Source organism: Zootermopsis nevadensis, unplaced genomic scaffold (genome assembly GCF_977971745.1).
Source record: "Zootermopsis nevadensis isolate Lab colony 2312 unplaced genomic scaffold, Znev_1.0 Znev_ptg000008l, whole genome shotgun sequence".
NCBI lineage: Eukaryota > Metazoa > Arthropoda > Insecta > Blattodea > Termopsidae > Zootermopsis > Zootermopsis nevadensis.
In genome coordinates, this window is record NW_028259140.1 from 13,472,069 (window position 1) to 13,491,210 (window position 19,142).

Sequence of the window (19,142 nt, forward strand, 5' to 3'; positions counted from 1 at the left end):
ATCGATATTCAGTGTCCGAAAAAGGTTTTCTGCAATAGAATAGAATTGGGGAACCCCCCACCAAGCTTAAACGAGAGGTCGATGTCTGCTTCCGTGAGTATCGATATCTGCTCTTACACTTTCTGCTGGTTGTCTCGTTCCCCTTTAACTAACTGTCTGATTGACTCAATGCAGCAAAGTTCTTCGGAGAAGCTAATAATCAACTAGCCAAGAAATTTACCGCCTTTTATGGGATTCGAATCTTCACTACAGCCCGGCTATGGTTCCTAACCTGAGCCAGATCAATCCACTCCACAACTTCACAGCCTAATCCTAGTTATTTCTCACACGTCAACTGCAAAAGATATACTGTCATCTGTCGATCAAGCGACACAGAGCAATGACGTTTCCTTCAAAACCGAACATCACATTTCATGCACACCGGAACGACAGAATCACCCGGGATTAGGGCGATGAAATGTTATTTTCCATTTTATCGCCACCGAATCTTGTCCAGTGTCAAGTATCGATAGTACGGCCTTCCTGTTGCGTTTCACGACAGTCAACTATTTTCGTAGCAGAGTAAACTGCACGCTTCGCCCTAAAAGGGCGTTCTTCCTTCAGACATCGCACGGATAGCATCAAGCGTGAATACTGTCTCCTTATTTGCCATCGTTATGCTGCACGCGAATTCCGCTGAGCTGTCGTAGCATGACTTCAGTGGCGGCTCGTACTTGACGTCATCGCGCCCAGCAAATGCAGGAAGGTGAGATTGGCGGGGCATGTAGCACGCATGGGAGCGATGAACTTTGAAGGGAAACAGTTAAATAAGAGAGGGCCAGGGTAAGAGTTTGTGGATTGGATTCAACTGGCTCGGAATAGGGAACGTAGAACACGGTAATGAGCCTTTTAGTTTCAATACAAGGCGGGGAATCTTTTCAAGAAGGGTTTTGCTCCAAGGGACGCAGAACACCAGAGAGGCATAAGAAACAGTGATGCCTTTGCTGATGAATGATTGCTAACCAGTGTATAGGGAAATACACGGTCTCCGGTTTACAGACACGTGACAACTCTCTTTAGACGCCAGACAGACGTCTTGCGCGCCGCGTTCCTTGGCTGTACTGGATTCAGTACGATGAGGTAAACATCATCTTTCCCCTTAGACGCTCGCTCAGAACACGTCTGGCGAGATGTTATAACTATCGATTTTAATCTGGTAATCTGGTAGATGAAGCATGTAAAAAACAATCAGCTTCGTTACATCATCGAACTTCAATAGGCTAATTGTTTCAGTAAGAGTAAAGACCTGGGATTCACGCTCCACGCCCCACTGATCGTCGTGGGACGCGCCAGTCCATTGCGTCAGATGACTTTCTTCCTCAGCTCATGACTGACAATGGTTCCACTGTACTCCGTAATGGAGTACACGAAATTTGCATACTTTATTTCCTACAACGCGTAAACTATAAGAAAATAAAGTATCTACTTGATTTAAAGAAAGTCGGAAAATACTAATGAATCTGAGAATGTAAGCTGCAAGAGAGTAAGGCAGAGAAGGCTATTGGCCACACTGAAAGTAAGGCACAAAGGGAAACTGGTTTATGTATACAGCTGCTACTTTTTCATTGCGATGAACCTGAAGATGGTCACACTGGTTCGAAACACTTGTTCAAATGAACACGCAGTGTGTGTGAAACGTGACGTACATCAGAACAAAAAAAATCATTCCTTTATCGAATGAAGAAAATCGCTACCTTTAATCGAACCCGAAGGTTAATTATTGTTTTCGCAAGAGCCCACCACTGGTCGTTATAATGAGCCAGTTGGATCTAATCCACACCCTCCAAACTTGTGTCCCTTAGCTCCAATTCAAATCTATTTCCTTCCACCTATTCCTAGTTCTTCCAGGTTGTCTCTTTCCTTCGGGCTTCCCCACCAACATTTTTAAAGTACTTCTAATCTCCCAATGCGCGCTGTATCCTCCACGATTTTCTTAACTTAATAATATTTGGTGAAGCATTCCTCAGTAAACAGTCTTCTGTAACTTGCCACTTCACATCTCTTAGGTCAAAGTATTTTCCTCAGACACTCTCAGTCTGCATCTGTCCATAACGTGAGAGGCTGACACATACGGTAGGACTCGCTGGGCGAGGGTCCGGCCCGTCTACATCAGAAGCTGGGATTCGAACCCACGATGCGGGTACCTAAGCGGTAATCACCAACGCCTTTGACCGCGACGTCCACTGCGATCGGGAAACGAGTTGAACAATTTTGTTCCCGCTCTGTCCATTTGTGTCGTCACCTGCATAACCAAACATTTTAGTCTTGGATGAAAACTGCGATGTACGCATGCGTGTGGTAATATCACTTTTGAATATGACGTCAGTAAAACTTACCAGTTACAACGGGCAAGAAATGTTAATCAAATCTAAAACTTCTTGACGATGGTGAAGAGTCAATTGAATAAACATTTTCTTGGATATTATCCATCGTCTAGTAAATATAAAACGTAAAAAACGACGTTTCGGAGATGGGACTCTATCTCCGTCTTCAGGTTCCTACACAGTTGGGCCCACTAGATAGAGCTAATCCCTATCTCCGGACCGGAGACGGAGATAAGAGTCCCATCTCCGAAACGTCGTTTTTTACGTTTTATATTTACTAGACGATGGATAATATCCAAGAAAATTTTTATTCAATAAATGTTAACGTTTCCTTTTGCTTCCTCCGTGATATTCAAATGTCCTTTATGGATTTTGAGCTACTGATTAAGAATTTGGACATTTGGCAGGGGCTTCGAGAAAAAATGAAATAACACTTCTAATTATTTTGGAATTAAGTATGATTTACTTTTGTTTTACACAGATATTAGAGAAAATGCAATAGTAACTGTTTCTTTCCTTTTACTCGAGATAATATTAAATATGTAAAAAATAATAAACCTATAAAAAGTTGTTTGTAATTGTATTTAGTACAACACCTATAACAGATATAAAAGTACAGTTAAAAATAACGTATGTTAAATCTTTCTCTACTTGATTTCATTTTGTAAGTATCTGGAGTTTCTTTGCTGTCAGCTTAGTCGGACTCAATTTCTCCTGTTATCGTTTCTCCGTGGTTGAAATGTCCTGGTGAAACCTTTCACTATGTTCGTTAGTGTCGACTTCAAGGTCTGTTGGAAGTAAATCCAAGAGAGAGTTTATCTTCGGCGACTCATGTCCCATTATTTTGTAGGCTTGAAGCACTTCCTCGACAAATTGTCAGTAGTTTGGAGCCTCGTTGTTGCCCAGAAAACTGTCACCAAGAAGTCTGAATACTTCCTACACTTTATTCTCAGTTCCTTCAGGACGCCATCAAAGTCCCTGTCATTCATAAGCTCCTCTGTCTGAGGGCCGCCGAAGATTCTTTCTATTAGCTCTGCATCGCCGAATCCTTAAAAAATTCTGTTTCAAGACACTGCAAAACGTTCTCCATTTTTGTTCATGGTCTTTACAGTATTTTTCATCAGTCGAAGTTCGGTGTGAAGTGCAGGTGGAACTATTTTGTTGCCCGAATTTATAACTTGTGTTGGGCAAGGCCGTGGTCTAGGCAACACGGAGTTTTCCTCTGGGGGCTTCCCCGGTTTCTCCGTGGCATCCCAACAATTACTCCATTCACACACAGAAGAAGGCAATGGCAAACCACTTCTGGATCATCTGCCAAGAACGTATATGAACAGGTCCCAGTCCGAGAAAAGGATGGAAGGATCCTGTTCATATGGACCTGTCGTCAGACAGAACACTAATAATAATAATGCAACTGAGCAGAAGTTTCATATTTTCACATTGGCAGCAGGATTGGTGGTAAACCGTTTCCATTGTGAACAGAAATACTTCAGAGTTAACTTTGAAGAATGAATTAACACGCGCCAATCCTCGTGCTAATGTTCTTGCCCTAGTGCCCTCATCAGTTGGTCAGTATTTTTGTTACACTAGGACATATCACCATTCGTGGAAAAATAACTTGTAAGTCTTTTTTTTTCACTGTCAGGAAAAACTTTGTTTTTCTTCTAAACGATCCCATCTTTGTAATCTGCAATCAAGAAGCTCTACTTGATTCTCGGACGTATTTAATTCTCGTAAAAATATTTTAATCTAACTTAGGTTATTAAATGTCTTTTCCTGAATTTTATTACGTGTATTCTGTGTAACTATCCATAAAATTTGCATCCATTTCTCTGTCATTTCAATCCCCCTCAAAGTTCCATGGATCTGACCTCTCGGGTACAAGCGACTCCTCACCGTGTAATATCGGTCTGAAACATGGTCGCATATTTGAGTATTCGAGAGAACCTTTATTTTTGCAAGTATGTCCAGAAGCAATCAACCAATAAACCAGCGAAGCAGTTGGAGATTCGATCTGTCTGTTCACTAGACGTCTACACGGACAGATATTTTACAATTTACCCGGATGAACCCGAAGCTTACCTTTCTCCCAGCCCGATCTATTTGCAATCTGTACTGACTATCGCATCATTAATCCATGTCTTAAAGCATATACTACACTTATCCTTTAATAAATTATTTAACAACGCTCCATGAATATGACGTTTGAAAAAGGGTACAGAGGTATCGGATTCCAAATCTGTTAGGTGCCCCATCTCGAAATACTTCTGGAAGGGCGGCACCTACACGAATCCCCTAGAAAATGACGTAAGCAGGATATGTTTCCAGACCTTAATATGTCGCTAGCATAAGATGAGCTCAACTACAAACAACGTTTTCTTTGCGAAGAATAATGGCCCTAGAAAAACTGAACATTTGATTGTTACCATTTTAAGCAAGCCCAAATTTGGCCCCTACTCAAACATTATCATTGCTACCAACCCCAGTCCCGAACCTCAAAAGTTCTCTCTCTAAACTGTGATTACAGCAAATAGAATGTTTCCTTCCATGAAGAAATCAGGTCCCGACAGCAGTAGCTCACTGAAAAGCAAATATAAGGAGACCAAGTTTTGTCCTCGTCACTGATTTTGCATTCAAAACACGGTTCAGAAACCTTTTATACGACAGGCATTATTGTTCTCTCTTCAGACCTGAGAGTAAAGTTATCGCAAATGTAAAAAAAATACTACTCTCATTAACATACTTGCGTGACAAATGAAAACACAAAACGCACAGTAAACAAAAAAAAAAACATGTAAATGTCATACAACTAAAGGCTGAAAAAATGTCTCTTTCAGGCGAAATTAGCATCTACATTCATAAGTATCAACTCACGCCTTTAAGGTTAGAATTCCCATTACACCGACAATGGCGCTATTATGCGCAGGGCCGCCAACTGAACAAAACATCCAGCTATAACGCAAAAATACCTCATTTAACGAAATGTCCCCATTGTCAAAATTTAACTCGCAACGAAGCGTAAACAGACAGGCGTATCTTTAAAACTAAGAATGACATAAGAAACGGAAAGTCACATCAGGGAATCAGGAGAAGAATTATATGAGATGTAGTTTATTTCTCGCAGAAAACAGAATCCATCTTTACGAGTGTTATCAATATAAATCAGTGCCTTCCATTAACACATTTATCACGTCACTACTATTATATTCTTCCTTATACTTGTGTCTGTGTGCGCACGCGCTTTAAGAAAAGAAAAGAAAAACAAATGAATGCCAAAAATCCGTTACGTTGTTGCAAAGCCATTTTACACTGAATGGAGTTGAAGCTGTCCTTATATTTTGTTAAACATTCGCCACATAAAAAGTGTGGACCTTAATGACTACCGAGCGTTGTTCGCTGTACGCAAATGTCACTACTATCTTCGGGGTATTACGGAACCTTGCGCCCTATTCTGTCACATTTCCACATCGCACAATAGCTAGAAAGTGCGCTCAGAACAAATTCATTAATTTGCGTTAACATTAAAAAATCTTTGGCAACATTTAGAAACAACTATGGAATCTGAGAAAACATGTAACAGAACTTTACATTCTGAACGATTAAAAAGTGTATCAGAATACAGCTATAATGTTGCATATTATTTGTACGGGTGCAAAAATTCATTATTTATCATAAGGGTAGGTCGTAGATTAATGTTTCTTTTCAAACCAGGGTGCTGATACGAATTAATTTTACGTGAAAGAGAGGAATTAACAAAAAGGTGGATTAAACAACATAATTTATAATCTACTCCACAATATTGAAGCATTTCACTGAGCACTCTGTTTACAAAAGCCAGCAATAAATTGGTCTACATATTGGAGGATTTGTCGACATTTATGAAAAGAACATTGTTTCCATCATCAGGATGATAATCGAGTGATTATAGGAGCATTAAGCTCCTCTTAAACGTCGACCAATATCTACCAGACTACACGGTGATACATCCCAGAAAAATGCCTCTCGTCGTCGCATAAGAATTTACACTATACACTAAGACCTTTTGGGGAGGTCACACAGACCTACGGCGAAGCAAGGAACGTAGAGACCCTAAAGGATTTATGTTGTGAAGCCTTGAAGGGAAGGGACCATCCGGAAGACCTACTCATAGGTACGAGATCATGAATGTTCAAATACTATCTTACGTTATAAAACCGGTAACCCCAACCTAGTTCTGGTCATATTAATTACCATAACTACGAGAAGAATAAGCTACTTTCTCTCCGGGTTTCAATTTTTACTAAAGCTGTGAAGCTTACGACATTTGCATACGTCGGAGCGACGTAAGGTACACGCGGTCAGGAGATGTCCCCGGTCACTCTCAAATAACCCACCCTTTAAACTGGTACGTCATTATAAGTGCCCCTTGGCATTTAGTAACGACGCTGTCAGCAGCTGAGGCTATAATCAGCGACGTAAACATTTCTGGAATGAGAAATAAATAACTAGAAGAGGATTCTGACGTTACTACCCCGATATTTTCCTAGAGGAACTTACGAAAAAATTCCGGGGCTGAGTCCTCTCGAATACGAAGGAGTCACTCGGCCACGTCACGTGACGCCTATTCTCCCACGATTAATGTTATTGAGCGTTGCTGTGCCGAGTTCCCCGATTGTTTAACGTCGATTATATTGGTCAGACTGTGCATAGGGTGTCCGAAAAAGACGTATATATAGCATCAACTTTGGTGGTCGCTTGTCAGTCAGTTTCTCACCGCTGTCAGCTGTACCACAAAGCTGACGATGGTCATTCTGAACATTAGATTTGCTAATTCACTGAGTGCCAATATTGACGTAAGTAAAAGTTTACTTTATTAACATTTATTTATTTCATTGAAAGTGTGTAAACATCTTTTTGTGACATGCTGTATATATACAGATAGTTTTAGGCAGATGGTTAAGTGGGTATGGATACAGAAAAAAATAGACGTACACTTTGAAAATCTTACTAATTCACTTGTAGTTTATGCTCTGGAACACGGCAGAACGGATCAGACAAAATGCATCGTTTTCCAGCTCCAGTTATCCAGGCGTCTTTAATCAGCTGTTTGATGGTTAAGGCCGAGGTGGGTGTAAGCCAAAGATGGCTGGCTAACAACCTGGTTGTGCTGAAACCGGTTCCTGATGCATTTTAACTGATCGGTTCTGCTGTGGTACAGTTCATTTGTACCGGTAAATCACGAAAGGAAGACAGAACTTTTCATTTCTCAAGTTTTAGCCAGGCTAACACGGTAACATGAACGCTCCGCAACGAACACCCAGAAAGACGGGTGTTATGTACACGCGCATAAATTGTTACATACATTTATTATTTATTTAGTGTTCTGTCTGACGACAGGTCCATATGAACAGGATCCTTCCATCCTTTTCTCGGACTGGGACCTGTTCATATACGTTCTTGGCAGATGATCCAGAAGTGGTTTGCCATCGCCTTCTTCTGTGTGTGAATGGAGTAATTGTTCGGATGCCACGGAGGAAAACTCCGTGTTGCCTAGACCACGGCCTTGCCCAACACAAATTATAAATTCGGGCACCGCCGGGAATCGAACCCGAGACCCCAGGATTACAAGGCCAGCGTTCTAACCGCTAGACCACTGCGCCGACTATACATACATGCATAAGGCCAGATAAATACTGGGCATCCGTTATGAAAAATGCTGACATTTCAAGACTTTGTATTCGGACGTATCCCACAGAGGCGCTTAAAAAAGGCGATCAATTACGTTGTGCTCAATGTAGAAGGAAAACCGTTTAATTACAAATTTATCTTACGTTTGGTTACGTAAGTGTGGGTCTGATGCGATCAAAGTGTGCAACGGTATGGGGTGTACCCAACCATTGGCCAAGACGGCTTTGAACCCGTTAGGCAAAACCATGCTCTGTGAAAGCACCCCGCCGATGTTATCAGCGTGTTTCACGGACATCCGAGCCACACGGCCCGCTGCCCACGCGCATGCGCAGGTAGCTTTCTAAACCTTTCACTAGCTGCAGCCTACTTATTGCAGCCGGATCTCAGAAAGTTCATTAATTAATTGCTCAGGGCTGTCCAGACTAAGAGCCACATCCCAGTACGACAGAAGGAGTAACGTGTAAAGTAACCTGTTAAGTTCTAATTTGATATTAAGCCAGTTCAATCCAACCTGTGTCTCGATCTTGGCCTTTCAACTTGTCGCATTCCATTATGGACTCCCCTGAAAATTCTGCGCTAAATTCTTTCTTCTGCAATTCGGGTTAAGTGCCCAGCCCAATCCTCATTCAACCAACTTAGTAACAGTTCGTGGGGAGCGGACACCAGAATCGACTTCAAATACAAGAGACCGTACGAGTGCGCTGTTAATCCCATGTGGAAAAAATTGAAACTAAGTCCTGACGGTGGCGACACTGATAGCAAGAAATACAAAGGATGATTTAAGGTTCTCGCGGCATTGAACACAAACATGGATGCCTGGTTCACCAACATTTCAGAGGTCCCTGCTGCCTCCATCAACAAACTACACTGAGCTACAACCCAGAAAACAGCCATCTGGAAACGCAAAGAAGCTGCGATGACGAGCGGTGTCCGCTGCAGTACGGCGCTCGGTCCTATGTTGGCAGGAATGTGACTTCAGTCGCCGTGAAAATATTTTCGCGTTTAATTTCTACCCTGTTAAAAAAATGTAAATGGTAAACTTTCAATGCGATCTGGGAGGAAAAATGCTGGAATAAATTATTATTCTTTTCGACGCGATAAAGGACCCTTCTCGCTTGTGGCAATACAAAAGAGGACGTGACCCACTATTTCAACAACTTGCGTTTTCACTATCTTTTCGCTTCTTCACGGTCGCGTGGCAGAAATGCAGAAACAACGCCGGGGCCATTGTACTTCAACACTCCCACAGAGATAACCACAAAAAGACCGAAGCATTGATTTCGGTACGCGGTGGCAAATCCTGGTCCAGAACTCAGGTCGTGCGGAAATTCAGTATCACTAAACACCCCCAACAACTACACGAGAATGATCAGGCATTTTACTTAAAAACATTTGGCTAACACCCCGGGCGAACACGACATTAGGAAACTTCAGAAAACCGCCATTCTAGGATCATCATACATGATTCCAAAGACGCTCATGTAAAATACTACTGGTACTGATACTGGGACGATCCGTGCCTGAGCACTGCGGGTCCCAACTTATCGTTGGCTTGATCTATAGACATTTTGGTAGGACTCCTTGGACGAGACCTCTATCTGTACACAGGACAACGCGGACAAACATCCATGGCTTGAGTGGGATTCGAACCCATGGTCCCAGCGACCAAGCGGTACAAGGCCCACGCCTCAGACCCCGCGGCCACTGTGACTCATGTAAAATATATAGTATCTATAGTCATGCCTCACAATAAATCTATGTAATACATATTAAAAACAAAATGTATTTCTGAAATAGCTGCTGCACTATGTATCTTAGGGACAAGGTTTGTCTCGGGTGCACAGAAGTAAATACCCTATAAAGTGGTGAATAGATGGAATAATAATAATAAAATGCCGCTGTTGTGTTGCATGGTAAAACTTTGCCATGTTTATCCAGTTACAGTGATCTAGAGGCGCACTACTTAACCAGACCGGAGAATTCGCCATTGGTCAGTTGGTTTGACAAAGATGGCTATTTCTTGGTTGTAGCGCCGTGTAGTCTGGTAGAAGCTTACCGACGTTTCAGAGACCCTTGCTGCCTCCATCATAAGCTCGATCGCCCTGATGATGGAGCCAGCCATCTTCAAATCCTACTTGACTGGATTGACATTCGGTCAGACTTTGTATATCGTCCGAAGCTATTTCAGAGCAACTTCATAAAGCCTCAATATCGAAGATGCTCGCATCACAATGCGAGAAGCCTCCTCATTTAGTGACCGCAACACGACCGCATGCTGAATCAGAAGACACAAAGAAACTTCCCCCCAAAATGAGCGCCATTCGACTTCGGTTGATGCACGCTGTTTCTCCATATCATTAATTAACGCATCATCAGGGTACAAAAAGGAAAAGTTTCACGCATTTTAACCTCGGTACTACTTGAAGGTGAGCGATCAGGTTCTGTATCTGACCATTTTACCATCCACCGAGGATGGAATAGCCCCTGATACCCATTAGGTAGTTGCATGACCCCCACAACCGATCTAGACGTGATGAATAAAATTTCTACCCTTAATGGGATTTTCCTGACAGAACGTAACTCGGAGCGTTACCTGAGCTCGGTAGACGACTCAACTAGCAGCTTGACGCAGTCGAGACACCCTCTGGCGGCGGCGTAGTGGAGCGCGAGGGCGCCATTGCTGCTCCGCTCAAGAGCGGGCATCTCCGCCTCCCACAGCAACCAGCGTAGCACGTTCAGACGGCCGTATCTGCCGAAGAGACGAACAATGAAATCAGTATCAGTGCCACCTCTCCAGAGCACCAAACATCTCAAATGACTCACGTTGATGAAAGATTCTCGGCTTTGAAGCCGTGTCAGGTGCCTGAACGGTGAACAAACCATATCTTCTGCCGCTTCGAGAACAATCTCTGCTCTCATCATCAGGGCTACTGGGTAATAAATCTGATAAATCGCTGATGGGAAACTTAGCTCAGATGAACACTACAGTAGTCGTCACCAAATGGCTCGCTTCAACGCCACGCTTTCAAGCACAGTGCCAAAAACGTGCCCATTTCATCGATGGTTTCCAAACACTCAGTTTACAAAGGACAGAAACCTAACTGTAAATAATTTAACCGAAGATACTAAACATCGGAGTCATCATCTATGATGCTTCGGCACGTTTTCGGGCCATGACCTCCCCACTTAGGAGGATTCTTGGTCTTTTTGAAGTGTACATTAGCGAGTGACCAGCCCACTGAATCCGCACAATTTCTACTCAGTCCTGATTTTTGTCTGATAGAGCCATCTAGTAGTGAATCAGGAGAGACTTGGATGAGAAATGGCCGCTGAATTTTGTTTACGAAACATCTCGTACACATACGACGTAGTCAGAACAAAAAAAAAATGTAAAAATCGTCAGTCTTAAAAATCGTATTTTTATTTACCTGTGGTTAAATATGACAGCTATATTTCTGACTAGAATTTGCGGGCAGTTTCGCGGACCCCAGGCTAACAAACACGTGACCATCCTGACCTAGTCCTGCGGTCTCGTCCACTGAACTTTGTAATGTCAGCAAAGTGGAAAATGGAAGTAGCTGATTAATTACGTGAATATGCTTGAGCCGTCTACGCGCATTTCGCCAGGGGTTCTAAAATATTCCTAGACCTGGGGCCACAATGATCCTTGCTTATCGACTAGCGGAAAGCAAGATTACATATGAGAATCATTATTTGCAGGAACACTGTGGCGATTGTTTTAAAAATGCTAATAACTTACTATTACGAACATGTTCACATGTTACTCAACAGTCATCTTTAGCAAAATCAGTCATTAGTGAGACGTGAAACTCTTGTTTTGTTTGAGCAATCTCACGTCATGACCAATTTCCGTTGTTTCGATTAGCATGCATTTAAACTGTCTTATCAGCAAGATCCACGGCGACAAAGACTACAGAAAAATTTAAGCGAAATTAGATTCTGCACTTCTTATGTTTATTTTACCTGTAATTGGGCTGAACGAGTTAAAAATGCAAGGGCACGCAATTTCGATCTTCCTATTTACGAGGTGCGATCGGAAAGTTTCAAGACTGCGCCTATAAAAACCCGTACACTTATCTCAGGTATTAAATTCATTCATCACCCTCGAAGTAGTTCCCCTGGGAGTGAACACAACGATCCCAGCGCCGCTGCCAAGCCTGGAAGCATCCCTGGAAATCTTTCTTTGTCAGCCTGTCAAGCACCATCTGCGATTCTGCCTGAATCTCTTCTATCGTCTCAAATCTCCTTCCCTTCAGCTGAATTTTCATCTTTGGGAAGAGGAAGAAGTCACACGGCGAATAAGGAGGGTGCGGGATGACGGCCATGGTGTTTGAGGCCAAAAACTGCCGAACGTTGAGGGCGGTGTGCTCGAAGATGGTCGTCCAGAACGCTCGTCATCATCGACAGAGGTTCAGCCATTTTTAAAACGTGAATGCCACACAAACGTTTGTGCACGACCCATTGCGGACTCCCCAAATGCTTGCTTTAGCATTTCATAGGTTTCCGTAGCCGTTTTGGCGAGTCTTTGGCAAAATTTGATGCACGCGCCATTACGAAATCGCAGGAGGGTCGGTGTAATGCACTACCAAAACGCCCGTAACTAAGAAACAAATGCTAATTCGATGATGCCGGCTGGCACACTGATTCACTATGAATGTAGGCCGCACCCCCTAGCGGCAGAAGCTCGTACTACATCCGGTTCGCCCTCTATTAACACAGTCTTGAAACTTTCCGATCGCACCTCGTATTTTTCGACTCGGTCTTAATTCGTATTTCATCGAACTATGTTCGGTTCTTTTGTCGAACTTCTCATGTGCTTATATATAAGGCAATTGAACAATATTGAACAGTGAGCTGCACTAAGAAATCAATCTAAATCAGTCTCACAGACGCCACCTGCTGGGTTTTTGTGGAACCAACAGAAGATACCGTCAACTGTTCCAACGTCTGATTTGAAGCGAGGTGTTTGCAAAGTTGTACGGTGTTCTAATATATTTCCAGGACTGCGAGCTGTAAATTAATGTAACCCGCTTGCAGGAAGGGCCCCGAGAAACTCCATATATATCAAAAATCAACACATTATTTTAACTCATATATGCATATATATGATAAAACAGAAAAGTGTCACACCTGAACACAATATAATCATCATAATTTTATTCAACAAGGGACATGAATATATGTCTAAATAAAAAATTTACACTGAATTCCAAAAATCAACTTAAATCTAGCAGTTTCATAACTGTCCCAGTCAACAAAGCTGAACTTTCACTGTTCTCATATTTAAAACACATTCAATCAACTAAGTATAATCAATGCACGTAGTTGAAAATTTTCCAGAAATGAATTTTGTACTTATATTAAATTCAATTTATTTTTGGTACGTACATCTGCTTGTCACGAGGGTATGAAATGAAGAGAGGACTGACTCAGGACATTGTCCAGTGGCGAACTCTCGTGGACACGGCAATGAACCTTCAAGTTATATGAAAGGCAAGGAACTTCTTTACCAGCTGAGCGACTGCAAGGACTGTGCTCCATGGCGTCGGTAGGAACGGGAGGGTAACTGTGAACCATTAAAGATTTAGAAAAAAGCTGCCGCGACCTCTCTTAAGATATTACCCTGTAATGGTACTGATGATAACAGCAAAAATCTCAGTCGAATCAGACACCCCAGGCTGAGAAGGCAACGATTTGGAAGATTCCGACAGAAGCGACTTCTGGCGGGGGTTCGTTCAAACCGGATGTCCCCACTCCACAAATCTCGTTACAACTTTGAGTTGGTCATCTTCGGACTCACCTCCGCGAAGACCTCAAATCCTACTCGTTGTAACGTAGAAATAGAGTCTGTGTCACAAGTCAGACCACCGGAGTTCTTTAAGTACCAAACGATCCCCGAAATGCACGTACTTCAGCTAGAATAATTAGACCCGAAACTCAAACCGATGTAATTACGGCTGCAAGAAAACATGGCAGACACAAACAATGCAAAGCGATGAATAGACCATAGCAAAATTACTTCTGGACAGAACGCGTAAGTGTACATTCACTTCTACAAATGTTATTTAATTACGTAATGGGAAATCATGCTGAAACTATACTACACTACACAGGAACAAATTCTACTGGAAAGTACTTATTTACTGTTTCAAATTTCCAATGTCGCATAAAAAGTATTTTATTAATTATTATTTTATAAAGAACTTACCGCTTAAGCACAGATCGTGATTAAGTCAAATTCGTCATTTTAAACTTGAAAGATTCACATCGATGTCGTGTTTGTAACAGCTGCTTTATAAACAAATTTATAGGTTATGTTGGCATCTACTGTGTTTATGGGTACAATTATAATGTACCTTCATACCAAATTCATATTTCTCGCTGAAGCTGTTCCCCATTTATCGCCGTCAAAGCAGAATCTGAATGCAATGTCTGTTGCCAAATGAAGTTCTATGACTCTACTCGACGTGTCCGCCATGTTGTTATTACCAATGTTGCTAGATTAAAAACACGAGCTTGGCATGGGCGCTGGCACAGATCAGTTCAGTCTGTTCCGTTCTGTACCGCGGCCCGCGATCAACATTTGGGACACCACGCCGGTTACTGCGCAAAACATAAAATCAGAACATCGGAACATGTTGCCGTGTCCACTCGGAGGTCGAGGTCGCTCGAGTCGCCTTCACTGGACTTGCTTCCTGCTCCGGAGTGCCGTAACGGTGCTCGTTACCAGGCGAAGACAGTCCGACCGACGATGGACCACTGACACACTCAACTCCTAATTCCACGAGACGCCATGACGGACCATCGCACTGCATGCGCCAACATTTGTTGTGAAAACAGAGACGATCATCCGGGATCGTGCAAAGTGGGTGACTCCGGCCACAATAAGCCGGAATCCGATTTCCGACAGGAAGGTGACAACACCAGGTAGGTGCACCGAACCTCGTCCGATGGGTACTGGGAGCTCCTTCAGGAGAATTAAACAAAGGCCAGAGACCATTAAACTCCATATTGTGATGATCTTGAATGTGCGGAGGTTTACCTCCATGCATTCTGTACAGAGACACGTTAGGTATGGAAGAGGCGGCTAACAGCATCTCGCTGGCTGTATCTGCTAAAGATGTATTTTATCTGATCGGTTCTGTGCGTTCCAAGGTATAGTTCCATTCGATCACGAAAGAATTACTTTTTGTTCCACATTTTTCAAAGCTCGAACCCTGGTTCTCTCTTTCCCGAAGCTTAAGAACATCTGACATGACATCACTTCCTGCAAGATGATGGTGCTACGAAGTCGGTGAAGATGTGATTCCGTCAACAGGACGACGTCCAGGTCCGTCGAAACGGATTCGAGTTTGACTCCGTACCTGACAGTCCCCACATCAAAGTGTACCAAGCTCAGCTCCCAGACTCTGGCTGCGAAAACTGAACAAATAATTTTCATATTTAGGCTGCCTTCCTAGCAGATGAGTGCGTACGGTAGTAAAGTCCCGTTAATTTGTGATGACCTCTGGCCTGAGCATGAAATATGTATGATACACCACGGCCGGAGGAATGCGAGACAGATTTCTGCTGCTGACTGAACTGAGACAGTGTCAGCGTATCTATGATCTGCTCGGACACATCACAATTAGATTTGCTGATGTAGGATGTATTCTGTTGCACCATCTAAATACCCACTTTTTTTTATCATTTGCGGCTGTGTGTAATTTTCGCTCCACTTTATTTGGTATTCAGCAAAAAATATTTGAACAATGTCAGTCCGTGTGTAAGTTTGTTTGCCTTCTGAAACAAAGGGTTATTATTCTTTACTCTCGTTGTGCTACCTTGAAAGAATGTTACGACTTCCTTCTCCTTACAGATACTTTCCAGTTCACCATTCACGGCAATCTTCATATCCAATTCGAATCTCCATTGACACAGAGCCGTTACATAAATCACTTAATCATCAAGATGATATATTTTATCGAAGCTAATAAGTCTCAGGGCAAAGTCGCCTTCAGGGTTGTTTCGCAGTGTTGTCCGGAAGACGTTCGCCCTGATGATGGAGGCAGCAAGCACCTCTGAAACGTCGGCAAACATCTACCGGACAACATGGCGCAACAACCCAGAAGACAGGCATCTTTGCGGTCGAAGAAGTGAGAACTTGAAACCTCAGGAAGTAGCCACTTGCGTTCCTGTAAGACAACATGTCGTGGGTGTAATATCAGAACACTTCGCTAGTCAGTGTTAATGACAAGTTTAAATTTCGTAGGATTCCAAAAATTCCTTCGCACGTAGTTACAGGTTTCATGAACGTCTGGATGAACACAAACGCCGAATATGGGTCAAAGACCCAATCGATCGGGCGTAGGTCACAATATTATTTAAACCGGGTTTGCAGAAGCAACAATTTATCGTGTATGATTTGAGGTTTTAACAGCGGTGAGTATGAAGATTTCTGTCTTCTGATGACGGAGGCAGTATGACCTCTGAAACGTTGGTAAACATCGACCAGACTACACAGCGCAACAACCCAGAAGACATAAATCTTCATACTCTGATGACGGAGGCAGTATGACCTAAGAAATGTTGGTTAACATCGACCAGACTACACAGCGCAACAACCCAGAACACAAATCTTCATACTCATCGCCCTGATGACGGAGGCAGTATGTCCTCTGAAACGTTGGTTAACATCGACCAGACTACACAGCGCAACAACCCAGAAGACAAAAATCTTCATACTCTGATGACGGAGGCAGTATGACCTGAGAAATGTTGGTTAACATCGACCAGACTACACAGCGCAACAACCCAGAAGACATAAATCTTCATACTCATCGCCCTGATGACGGAGGCAGTATGACCTCTGAAACGTTGGTTAACATCGACCAGACTACACAGCGCAACAACCCAGAAGACAAAAATCTTCATACTCTGATGACGGAGGCAGTATGACCTCAGAAATGTTGGTTAACATCGACCAGACTACACAGCGCAACAACCCAGAAGACAGAAATCTTCATACTCATCGCCTTGATGACGGAGGCAGTATGACCTCTGAAACGTTGGTTAACATCGACCAGACTACACAGCGCAACAACCCAGAAGACAGAAATATTCATACTCATCGCCCTGATGACGGAGGCAGTATGACCTCTGAAACGTTGGTAAACATCGACCAGACTACACAGCGCAACAACCCAGAAGACAGAAATCTTCAACAATTTATCGGTTTATGCGGAAGTGTCAATAAAAAAAGTAGGTTATAAAATCGCCTTTTACCCCACGAAGAAGGCGCATTCCAAAGAGACCGATCAAACCAGAACATCGCGGCTTTATCTGAGCGATGCGTGACGCGTCTAATTCCCGCTAAGCAGCAACCGTGAATTTCACAGACTTACAGGAAAACGAGAAAACTTGTTTTTTGCAGAAGCAGCTTCGATCGTGTTCGTCCACCTACTTCTGGCGTGCCCTACGCAGGGCCATAAATGTTCCATCGTCTCACCTCTTTCCTAAGAACCTCAGCGCAGCCTCTGAATCACTATGAGGGTCGCCGAATCAAACCTTCTGGATACCTGTTCGCGGTTCGCGGATTTCAATTAAAAATTAATCGTCCCTGCAACTGTCAGGAAACGTCGTCTCGTGGTATGACATGCCTCTTAATCCCTTATACCTTATCTTTAGCATCACCTCCGACGTTTCGGAAGCTTTATTCTGCCTCCGCCTTAAGAGGACAGAAAACCAATATGTTGGATCCTCTGGCTCAGTCTGAGGCTACTTGAACCATGGGCTAAACAGCTGGATTTTATGTCCTATTCACACTGTAATTTTATAATCTCATATTTTAAATATGGACAAAGTCCGAAAGAATAATTTTACACATTACAACGCTCCATCGTCAGAAACCTTCAGACTTTGAATGCTGTACAATGTTTTCAACCGAGTGTCTGACGACCGAGTCATGGACGTGTTGGGCAAGGCTGTGGTCTAGGCATCACGGAGTTTTCCTCTAGGGGCTTCCCCGGTTTCTCCGTGGCATCCCAACAATTACTCCACTCACACACAGAAGAAGGCAATGGCAAACCACTTCTGATCATCTCTGCCAAGAATGTATATATGTATGAGCAGGTCGCTGACAACCTGAAGAGGTTGGAAGGATCCTGTTCATAATATATGGACCTGTCGTCAGACAGAACACTACAAATAAAAAAAATAAGGATAGTTAAGTGAATTAAATGTTATTATAAAATTTGCAATACGTGGAGACACGGCAGTATAGCCCGCAGTTAATAAAATATCGTTATAAACTTCCGCCACATATAAGTATCGAGTTACAGTGAGAACGTTTCTCCATCTTCGGGGTTTGAAACTGTCCGCAGGACTTCCGCAAAGAATAACTTTACCAAGCGTCATATCAAAACCACATGAGTCACAAAACCTGGTTTTCGAGAAAACTAAGACATCCTAGCAAGGACACTTTTAGATTTATTTTAGACTACGTTTCATTCCCCTCCCCCCCAAGTGTAACTGGATAATATCAATATTTTATACACCTATAATTAGCCACCATTTTTTTGTATTTAGTCTTACAAGCTGAAGATATTTTGGACTTGTATTGTTCTTATAAGTATCAGTTTAAAACAGCAAATATCAATTTACTGACTCAGGGTATTGTTAGGAATTCTACTTAGGCTGTTAATATAAATATTAAACTATTTTTTAAAAAAGACACGGAGTTTCAAAGCTAACTTTGGTGGACATGATGACGACATAAGCACAACCAACTTCCCAAACGTCATGTGCTTTTTTATCTTATTTTAAATTAGGAGACGAAAGGAAATTCCAGTAACGCGCAGCAGTTTAATGACGCACCTTCGTCAAAAGCCTTCAGGCAAATCTTCGCGACATCTGCCCATCCATCTGGCCAGATTTAACAACTGAAGAATATGCGGGCGGATTTTCCTGAAGTTTGACATTGGGGAGCTTTATTAATATTTGCAGACACGGCCCAGTTGTGCGTAAAATCGAGAAGCATTACGCACTCTAGGGACACGCAAAGACAGAATGCGTGTCCGCACATCCAGAGCGTAACGTAAATTGTTGAATTCT

General features: G+C 42.7%; 1 protein-coding gene across 6 annotated transcripts in view; it reads right to left on the reverse strand.

Annotated features, from left to right (window-relative positions):
* The window catches only part of f (espin protein forked), an 89,578-nt gene that overhangs the window by 38,410 nt on the left and 32,026 nt on the right, over positions 1–19,142 (reverse strand). For all 6 annotated transcript variants that reach the window (XM_087345139.1, XM_087345140.1, XM_087345138.1 and 3 more), the window contains exon 2: positions 10,624–10,779. In XM_087345139.1, the coding sequence (XP_087201265.1) occupies positions 10,624–10,733 (110 nt within the window). In that variant the 5' untranslated portion in view covers positions 10,734–10,779. The remainder of the gene's footprint in view (positions 1–10,623; positions 10,780–19,142) is intronic.